A 10,564-nucleotide genomic window follows, 5' to 3' on the forward strand; every position below is an offset into this window, starting at 1 on the left:
CAAGCGTGCTAAGCTAAGTCGTCTCTACGCAAAACAATGGCATAGCACAGAAACGATAAGTATAACATAGTGATTAAGGAATCATGGTTCAATACACACCCCTCCGGGGCCCATACTGGTTTCTTTTTTTGATATAAGAAGAAAAGGAAGAACAAGATAAAAGCGGCGCCTGCCCCTACAGTGGTTCACGGGGACGGGCTCTTGGCAACGTCCTGAGCTCAGCCGGACCCCGCCTCGCGCTTCACGAAGGCGCGGCGACAAGACGACCCGCTGCCACCTTTGAAGCGGGCGCGGCGGCGTGGCGGCTGGTCGTAGCCACCACTGCTGGAGCTGTCGCCAGGGGAAGAGCCACCGTAGCTGGACGAGACGTGGTCGGCACCAAGGGCGGGTTCGCCCTCCTCCTCGTCCCGACCATCGCCAAGACCGAGCACCTCCACGCCGCCGTTCACCTCCGGGCAGCACCCGGCGCGGCGACCATCTTCCCCAAACACCCTCACGTAGAGGGTCGCATCACCGTCGTACTTGAAATGGAGGGTGCACCGCCTGCCCAGGCCGCGCGCGCGGGCGAACGTCTGCCAACCACAGGCCAGAGCTATGTTGCCCGCGACGGAGACCTCGACCGCAACCCAAGAAGCCCTGCTAGAGCAACCGTCCGCCTGCAACCAGAGCCCACCTGGACCGGAGGCTGGCAGCTCATCGGCGAAGAAGCGCGGGAGCTGAAGCCAGTTGCCGGCCGGGTCCTCTGACCAGACGACGAACTCCGGCAGCACCTCCGCCGAGTGGAAGCGCGGCCGGGGAGGCCGTGCAACCATGGCACGTCTCCTCTCATCGACAGGGCTGCCACGACCGGAACGACCCCTGCCACGCGCAGCGGCGCCACCCCGGGAGCGAGGGGCCACGGCGGGGGTCGCGGTGTGCTTGCGGGGACGGCCGCGTCCACGCTTGGGCGCCGGGGAGCCAGGCCCCTCGCGAGGGGCCTTCCCCTTCTCCGCGGCAGAGAACCTCTTCGACGGCACCATTGGTGTCGACGGTGGAGCAGAGGAGGAGAAGCAAGCGGAATGGGAAGAGATGGGCGACGGGGGCTCTGCCCCCCTCCCATTTATAGCAAGAGAAGGCCAACCAGCGCCCCCCACGATCACAGGTAATGATGGTTTTCCCTTGCATGTCGCAGGGACTTGTCAAGTCGGGCAGTTGCCGAGGCAACGTGGGGAAGCGGGGACGTCCACGTGCAACCAACCGCCACGCGTCGACCAAGGCCACAGGCTATTGGGGCCCGCGGCGCTCCGCACTTGACCTTTGGCTTCGCCTTGAAGCCAAGCCCGAGCGCGCCTTGGGCCCGGGGGCTACTGTCGGCATTCTGGGAACGGGGGGTCCCCAGACTTGCCTGCATGCGGCCCACGGCGTGGCTCTGCTTGTGGGCCCGTACAACCCATCTTCACCAACAAGCATTCCAGACCCACGCGAGGGCCCAAGCCTCACGAGGCGGACGACACAAGACCTCCTCAAGGGCGGCCTCACCAGGTTGGCTCGCGAGGGGCGGAGAGATCAAGGCAAGGCAAATCTCGCGAGGTTCTCGTGACGTGAGCCATGACGACCGAGGCCAGGTGGGCGCCAGGGCGCACAGTGTCCTTGTTTTTCTCTTTGGTGCTAAGAAGGCAAGCGCAGGCGCGGAATACCGAGACATCAAGCAAAGGTTTCCATATCAGTGCAACGAGACCAAGACCAGCAGGACGGCAAGGCGGAGGTCACCATGAAGCCCAAGGCGGCGTCACCATCAAAGCCTTTGGCAGACGAAGACTACTTTTGTCAAGATAAGCTGTACTAGCTGTCCCCTTTCAAATTGGCCGTTGTTGGCTCCCTTCCCGCTCAATATTTGGGAAGAAGACTAGGGCCTCTATAAATAGGACTAGTAAATTGCACGTACTTTGCACGTAGTAACCAATTAAGACGGAACTAAAAGATAGCATATGGTCCAATTTACGTAAAAGAAAATAATCATTCCTATTTTTAGACCCCTTGTTTCTCATCCATATATAGGTTTGGAAAATGTATCCCACTGTACAACATAAGCAAAAGCTCAACTACAATTTGCAACACAAGTGCTCACAGCTACAAGTCGAACATCAATAACTTATAGCCAAATAGGTCATGGCAGAATCGCCCACCATACAATTATTGCTATTTGCGAGCTGAGTTTGTTTTCAGGGTTGATCTCACGTATTGTTTATAGACAGCTATGCCACGTACAACAGTACATATAAATACATACACTTCTTTTACTATCATTTTTCAAATCCACAACTAAAGAGGGTAGCTCATGCCAAAAGGAAGCTGGCATCTGATAGTAATGTTGCCTGAAGCATGGATGCTTAGAGCAACTCCAACGGGGCGACCCAAACGGACACGCGCTTTGTCCGTTTGGGTCGGTCAGGCGGACGTGCGCGTTCGCATTTTAAAATGGGTCGGCTTGACCGCCCAACGGGGAGGCCGACCCAAATGTGCCGCCGTGGAAAAAAAATAACAAGTTGCATGAAATAAACATAAATAAACATAATTAAACATAAAGTGGCCGGTCAAACTCCGGCCAAAGTCCACATAAATCTAATAAACATTAAATAAAACATTAAAAAAAGTCTGCATCCGCATGCTGCCGCCCGGCACGCTGCCCTAGACATCGCCGGCCTTGCTCTTGCCCTTGCCATCGACGCCGCCGTCGTCGGTGAGGTCGATGAAGACCGGAGCAGGGCCAGCCCACCCGAACGCCACCCGGTACGCTGCCAGGGCAGCCTCCTCCGGCGTCTGCTGGGGCGGCGACATTGCGGCAAGCCACGCACGCTCCTCCTCCTCGAGCCGGAGCGCCTCCGCGTCGCGTTGGAGCATGGCCTCGTAGCGCATCTGCTCCTCGCCGTCGGCCTGCTCCTGGCGGAGCCAGTGCTCCTTCCATCGCTCGAGGTGGGCCGCCTCCTCCTCCGGCGTCGTGGCGAAGTGGACGGGAGGCGCGCTCACCCACTCGCGGTACTGGCCCGTCCACGAGTAGGCCTCCTCCGGCCAAGTGGGTGGAGGCGGGGAGCGCTTACGCGTCGGCTCCAGCTTCGGCTCCGGCTTGGGCTGGACGGGCGGCGACGGTGGCGGTGGCGGCACGAAGAGCGGGGTGTGGACGGAGTCCCTCGCCGCCGACAGGGCAAGGGCTTGCTCCAGCCCATCCCAGTGTGCGTCCTCCTCGAGGCGGCTAGCCTCCAGCGCGTGTTGCAGGGCCTCCTCGAGGGCGGCTTGGTACTCCGCCTCCGCCTCCATGTCCTCCGGCTCTACCTGAGGGGGCGGCGGTGGGAACGGCGGCGGGACGGCGTCGACACCCGAGCCGCCGGAGGAGGAGGAGGGGGAAGGGGAGCACGGGAGGACGAGGCGCCGGGGGTGCCCTTGCCCTTGCCATTGCTGCTGCCGAAGAGGCCCATGGGCGCGCTAGGGTTTGCGGTCATCGGCGAGGAAGCAAATGGAGTGGTGGGGGGGCAGATGTGGACGGGAGAAGTGGATGAGGCCGACCCCGCCGCATGCGTGGTTAAAAAAGGACGCTTCCACTGGCTGACGCGTGGGCCCGCTGTCGGTGGTCGTCATAAACAAGACGACCGGTGGCGGTTGGGTGGCCGCCAGGTGGGGATGCGGCGGACGGCGAGGAGACGCGCGGCGAGTCCGCTTCGCGTCCGCGCCGACGCATTCCAGGCGCAATTTTGGGCCGGAAATGGGTCGGCGGGGACGCCAGGCGGACACGATTTGAGTTTGGGTCGGCGCGTTAGGCCGCCACTTTTGTCCGCGCCGACCCAAACGGACGCGGGCGAACGAAATGGGTCGCCCCATTGGAGTTGCTCTTAGAGCTCAGCAGAAGCCTTCACTTCAAGTTCATGATCCATAAAGGCATAAGATTCCAATTGACCCTGCCAACATGAGAGTGTATCAAGTTAAGTATTGGGACAAAAAAATGTGCGAAGAGGCATTCAATGAACCAGAGTTATACTCCATCCCTATAATGGAAAACATTTTAATTTAGATAAATAATTTTTTAAATATAATATAAGCGACAGTTGATTATGCGGCACAATTTACCTTCTTCGTTATATTCATCTTCTTGATTGATCTTATTAACAATGACATTTGATCTCACTTTTGGTATTTTCAAGTTCCACCCAACTTCCCCGTTTGGGAAAAATAGTGGATATGGAAGTGGGTCATAACAGCCATGGTACGCTTTTATGTACTGTGGATCATTTGATTTACCATATACCATTATACTCCTATCGAAGTGACCCTGAGGATTATTTCCTTCTACCCAGATTGCTGCTACTTGTGATGTAGTTGGTGCATTATATACTCGTTGATCTAAAGAAATGTCTGTGTTGAGCTCAATTCGATACTCATCAAGGTTTGACACTGAACCAAGGCTTCGAAATGTCTGGGCGTAAGGATTAGATGAAAGTATGGTCGCCAATTTTCCAATGAGAACTCTATCAAGATTAGGAGAATAACGAAATCTGTGTTGCAAATCTGATTCAGTGTCATAAAAGTATAGTTGTAAATGCTTAGGGCCATCTTCTACTGGAACCAATTGATCAATTCGATGATAAATTTGACCTTGTGCACGGAAAGTGTAAACACCAAACTTTTTATTGCAATATCTCTGGTCCAAGATAACACCAAGAGAGGTAAAAGAAAAGTGAGAATTGAAGTACCGGATATTGTCCTGAAAGTACTTAGCGTCAGGATCTTGACTTGTGTATAGTCGGCGCATTTCATCAGGAACATATGGAGTTACTATCTTGACCTTGCCACCCATGCAACAAAATGTTGGATTCTCATACTGGAACCGTTTTGCATTGCAATTTGTGCAGTTAGGCACTGGCTGCGAAACATGATGGCCACTTGGTACATTCCGATATATACAATCAAAAGGATCCTCTTGCATTTCACAATTTGCATGGTTTGGGTCTCGATATGATAATACACAATCCGTTCCTGTCCATTCTTTTTAATAGTGAGAAAACTGTGTCGCAATGGTAGTAATAATTATTTATACTAAGAACACACATTAATGCTTACCGTGTCCAGCGAATATGTAACCCTCATCATCTTCAGTCATATATTCAGATTGCCCAGTTTCATCTATACATCAATTTGTCAATTAGTAAAATAATATTTTAGGAGAAGTAAAGTTGATGATTGATCGATTCATTAGAAATAGCTATGGTACACCGTGACAATTGTATTACCTTCTAGGGCAGGAAAAGAACCATCTGGAACATAGATGGTGCTGTCATGGTCTTCCTGCTCATTGGCTACACCATCTTCATGTGTTCCGTTTCCAGTATTACTACAACCTGCCCCATTAGACAATCTCCTTCTCTTATGTCCACTGCCCTTGTCCAGGAATGCTGATACACGCTTATGTTGACCAGTACCTGTCAATTAATTACATGATGTAGATATGTCAGATGGACTGATCGCGGTCTAACTTTTAGCAACCAGACTGATTATGCCAAATCGAAGGATATTGTAAGATGCAGAAAGTTTAAGCTCATCAAATTATTGGTATGAGTTCTGCCAAAAAAATTAATTATACAGTAATATGTATTAACAAATAATAGTAGAGCAGGAAGTGGATGTTAATATTCTACTCATCAGAAATGCCTATCACAATCTGAATGATAAGCATGTTTTTTTATTATATACATATACATGCCCGTTTTGGAGATAAACATAACATGATTAAGTGACAATTCATGTAATAATTAGGACATGAAGGAATTTATGTTAATACTAAAAAATAAGACAGAATATTATTGCATTACTATGTACCTTCTGTAATTGAACTGGTGAGAATAGTTGTGTGCATGCTTCCATTGGTACAAGTACAAGTTTGACTCCCAGATTGTGCATTATCACTAACTGCAGCAGGATTTTTCCTTCTCCGTTTGTACTCACGGTTCCTTTCCAGGTAGGCAGCGTGCTGTTCTGGAGTCATCTCCAAGTATCTTTCCCGATCACGATAACGCTTACGCTCGGAAGCATTTGTTGTTAGACTTATGTGTCCAGTTGAAGGAGTATTTGACTGTATGGATATGCCAGATAGATTGATTGATCGTTTTGTCCCAGTAATTGGATGATCCACTGAACCAAGAATTTTTTGTGCTGAAATAAATAGAACATTTCAGAAAAACCGTGATCACTCTTTTAATACACAAGGCATAGGTTTTATTTATTTATATAACAACATCTAAGAAGTTGTAATCTTGTTTCAATATTCTGGTGACCAGAATTATTAAGGACGTACCTTGTCTCCCTTTTGATAAACTATGTGAGTCAACCACATTTGTAATATCTTGAAAAGGGGCCCGTAATGGCATTCCAATGGATCCTGCTGTATGGTTACTTGAACTTCCATTCACTTGCTTCCTAGATAATTGTCCACACTTGACTCTGCCAAGGCGCTGAGCAACATAGTAGACAACATTAGCATAAGCATAGGTAGAGCATGCAGCAGTATACGCACGCGAAGCTTAAGTCACATAAAACTTCTTGTAGCAAACCATTTTTTGGCATATTAATTGATATTCATAAATAATCCAACAATAGACAGTATTGATGTTTTGTCAGTACAGATTTTGACATGGTACAGTGTAACATATAGCAGTGTTCTCTATAAAAAAATCATTTCAAATGTAACATACAGCAGTGAAGATGGGTTTTTAAATGGCTGTAACACTTCTATGGAAGTATGAGAAATGAAACGAAAAAAAAACTTTGTGGACATAAACACAAACACGTGGTGGTCAGAGTATGCTGTGATATAATTTCTTGATTTCTATACTGAAATACAAAATCTGGGTTCGGATTTATGGCATCTGATACACATATAATTAGAATATATAAAGATCATCAAAGAAATTACCACCACTTCTATACTTTCTCAAATTGTATCTTACCTCTTCAACATCTAAGCTGTTAGTGCGTGAGGTTGAGGATGCTTTGTTCACGGCCGTCGGGCTGCACTGGTATGTCATCCGGCTGCTAGCACTTGCAGCAGCGATGGCCTCCGGGGCGGATTGGCCTGATGCGCATACGGCCGGAGATGCCAGGATGCGGTGGCGGCGACCACGTGGAACAGTAGCAAGGGGTGGTGAACGCATGAAGGAAAAGCTCCTGCGGTGGCCCGAGTTTGAGCGATTGGGGTTGAAAGGGAGGAGGGCTTGCCGCGGCCGGGGGCGTAGGGCAGATCTGTCTCTAGAGGAGATGCTAGGAAGGAAGCGGTGGCGCGAGTACAGGGCGACGGCGAGGGGACGGTGAAACCACGAAACAGAGTCTGCTTCGATGAGAGAGAGGAGATGGCGCGGGATTTTTTTTTGTTGGTATTTTATTTAGGTGGGGACGCTCTAGGTGCTTCCAGAATAACAGAGCGCGCGCATCCAAAGGGCTCAAAACCAAAGCGCGCGCGGGGGCCGGCTGCGAATCCCGAAGATCTCAGCCCTTGGATTCGGTTTGGTAAAGATCTGACGGCAGATATTGAACACAGCAAGCTGAATCAACGGTCCATGTTTGGCTTGAGATGCTAGGAGGAGAGAGGGGGGACCAAATTCAAAATTGGTACACTATAGAGTAGTATAGACTAGTCACCGCAGTAGGAGGCATCTGATCTTTAGCCAACCCTTAGCCACACACCGAGCACAAGAACACCTCAACCTCAGGAGGCTGTTCTTCCCCTTGTAACTATTCATCCTCAGTTCGAGAGGCAATCCACCACCACCACACTGGAGTAGGGTATTACACCACAACGGTGGCCTGAACCAGTATAAATCTTGTGTTCTTTGTGTTGCGAGCTTGTCGAGTTAGCCCTTGAGATTTTAGCAAAGCTAGGACGTGAATCGGTAGGAGGAGAACTTCGCGCGCACCCCAGTGTTCGAACCTTAAGGGTTTTGCCGGAACCTGAGATCCGACAGCAACCACCCACAACATGTTGTGCACCGCAGGGACCGATGACTATAATGACTCCATTGCTCTTCTCAAGACCGCAAAGGAAATCTGGGATTGCCTTGAGGAGGCTCTCGAATGTGATGAAGCAATTCGAAGATCTCGGTTGGCTTTGCTCAAGCAAGAAGTCGATCTATTTGTGAGGAAAGAGGGTGAGTCCGCGGAAGAGGTGTACCGAAGGTTGAAGTCTCTTGTGCTCAACTTAAGGACCTTTGGGTGCATTTGGGCAAATGATGATTTCATCAAGGACAAGTCCATAGATGTTATGGTTCTCACGGAACACATCATGGTTATGATGATATATCAACGCCAGGATTATCACAAGTTGACCGCGGCTCAAGTTGTCTCCACTTTCTCAACTCATGTTCTTTTTAGACCAAGTCCAAGAACACCTTTGCGATTGCTCAAGCAACCAATAACTCAAATCTTAATTTGAAGGCCAAGAAAGTTGTTAGTCAGCCTTCAAGGGACGAAGAAGTGGTTGAAGAGACTTATGAGGAAGATGTTGACACCTCATGCCCGGCAAATGACTTTGCAGAAGACTTGGCTCCCTTAGTCAAAAAGTACTCCAGGACCATGGCAAACAAAGGGAAGAATCTTCAAGGAAGATCGTTTGGACGAAGAAAATGCTACAATTGTGATAGCCCAAGACACTTTGTGCATGATTGTTCGTATGAGAGACGTGAAGACAAGTCTGAGAAGCTTGTGCTCAAGAAGAAGAAGTTCACCAAGTTCATGAAGAGGAAAGATGACAAGGCTTTAGTCCCTGAAGAATACATGTCTGGAGATGAATATGACGGTGATGATGACCATGTGGGCACGGCCACCATTGCCATGCATGCCACTACCTCCTACTCCACCACCGGCCTCTTAAACTCTCCAAACGAGGACAAGCCTTTCGCTCATCGGTGCCTTATGGCCAAAGAGGTAAAAACAAAGTCCAAATCTCAAAAAGCGGCCATCTACACTCCCAATGTCTCATGTGAGATAGTGGAGGATGAGTGTGAAGAGGGTGTGGATAATGATGAGGATTCCTTGATGGCTTTCATGAAAACTCTTCATGGTGAAGCTCGTGCTCGTTTTGGTGATCTCCTTAAGTCACTTGCCGAACGCGATGATTTTATTGAGAACATTGATGTCACGCCCAAGATGCAACCCTATCCTAAAGAAACACGAAGGTCCCACCAAGGATAGAAGCGCATCTTGAAGACGCTTTTGCAAGGTGGATATCATTACATCAACATTACATAATATTTGGGGATACATACAAGGCATACAAAAGCCGCACGAATACATCAATACATCAATACATAAGAACAACATCCGACTATGGATGAAACATAAACAGAAACTCAAACGACATCCACCCTGCTAGCCCAGGCTGCCGACCTGGAACCTATCCCCTAATCGAAGAAGAAGCAGAAGAAGAACTCCAAAACAAGACATCGCTCTCGCGTCATGATCATCGCAAAACCTGTACCTGCAACTGGTGTTGTAGTAATCTGTGAGCCACGAGGACTCAACAATCCCATTACCATGGGTATCAAGACTAGCAAAGCTTAAAGGGTAAGGAAGGGGTAAAGTGGTGAGGTTGCAGCAGCGACTAAGCATGTATGGTGGCTAACTTACGCAAAGAAGAGCGAGAAGAGAAGCAACGGAACGGTCGTGAAACTAACAATGATCAAGAAGTGATCCTGAACTCCTACTTACGTCAAACATAACCCAGAAACCGTGTTCACTTCCCAGACTCCGCCGAGAAGAGACCATCACGGCTACACACGCGGTTGATGCGTTTTAATTAAGGTCAAGTGTCAAGTTCTCTACAACCGGATATTAACAAATTCCCATCTGCCACATAACCGCAGGCACGGCTTTCGAAAGATAATACCCTGCAGGGGTGTCCCAACTTAGCCCATCATAAGCTCTCACGGTCAACGAAGGATATTCCTTCTCCCGGGAAGACCCGATCAGTCTCGGAATCCCGGTTACAAGACATTTCGACAATGGTAAAACAAAACCAGCAAAGCCGCCCGATGTGCCGACAATCCCGATAGGAGCTGCACATATCTCGTTCTCAGGGCAACACCGGATAAGTCAAGCTACGAGTAAAACCAGACCTCGAGTTTCCCCGAGGTGGCCCCGCAGGCTACTCGGTTCGGACCAACACTTAGAGAAGCACTGGCCCCGGGGGTGAAATAAGATGACCCTCGAGAGAGCGACTCCCTAGGGAAAAGAAATAGGCTAGGCAAATGGTAAAACCAAGGTTGGGCCTTGCTGGAAGAGTTTTATTCAAAGCGAACTGTCAAGGGGGTCCCATAAATCACCCAACCGCGTGAGGGACGCAAAATCAAGGAACATAACACCGGTATGACAGAAACTAGGGCGGCAAGAGTGGAACAAAACACCAGGCATAAGGCCGAGCCTTCCACCCTTTACCAAGTATATAGATGCATTAATAATATAAGAGATATTGTGATATCCCAACATAAACATAATCCAACATGGAGCAATCTTCATCTTCACCTGCAACTAGCAACGCTATAAGAGGGGC

The 10,564-nt window shown here is 49.5% G+C and overlaps 1 protein-coding gene across 1 annotated transcript; it reads right to left on the reverse strand.

Moving 5' to 3' along the window:
- Window positions 1–2,535: 2,535 nt before the first annotated feature.
- LOC109758733 (uncharacterized) lies at window positions 2,536–7,395 on the reverse strand. Its single transcript, XM_020317598.4, has 7 exons — window positions 6,972–7,395; window positions 6,320–6,476; window positions 5,845–6,177; window positions 5,259–5,447; window positions 5,089–5,151; window positions 4,722–5,004; window positions 2,536–3,929 (listed from the first exon to the last, which is right to left on the reverse strand). The coding sequence occupies exons 1-7, from the start codon at window positions 7,173–7,175 to the stop codon at window positions 3,884–3,886; spliced, it is 1,275 nt and encodes a 424-aa protein (XP_020173187.1). The 5' UTR covers window positions 7,176–7,395; the 3' UTR covers window positions 2,536–3,883.
- Window positions 7,396–10,564: the final 3,169 nt, after the last annotated feature.

Source organism: Aegilops tauschii, chromosome 2 (assembly GCF_002575655.3).
Source record: "Aegilops tauschii subsp. strangulata cultivar AL8/78 chromosome 2, Aet v6.0, whole genome shotgun sequence".
NCBI classification, from domain to species: Eukaryota; Viridiplantae; Streptophyta; class Magnoliopsida; order Poales; family Poaceae; genus Aegilops; species Aegilops tauschii.

Coding starts and splice junctions, on each gene's coding strand:
- LOC109758733 (XM_020317598.4), bottom strand. CDS start 7,175: ATGCGTTCACCACCCCTTGCTACTGTTCCACGTGGTCGCCGCCACCGC. Junction 6,477..6,971: donor ACAGCTTAGATGTTGAAGAG/GTAAGATACAAT, acceptor TATGTTGCTCAG/CGCCTTGGCAGAGTCAAGTG. Junction 5,152..5,258: donor TTCTTTTCCTGCCCTAGAAG/GTAATACAATTG, acceptor ATTGATGTATAG/ATGAAACTGGGCAATCTGAA.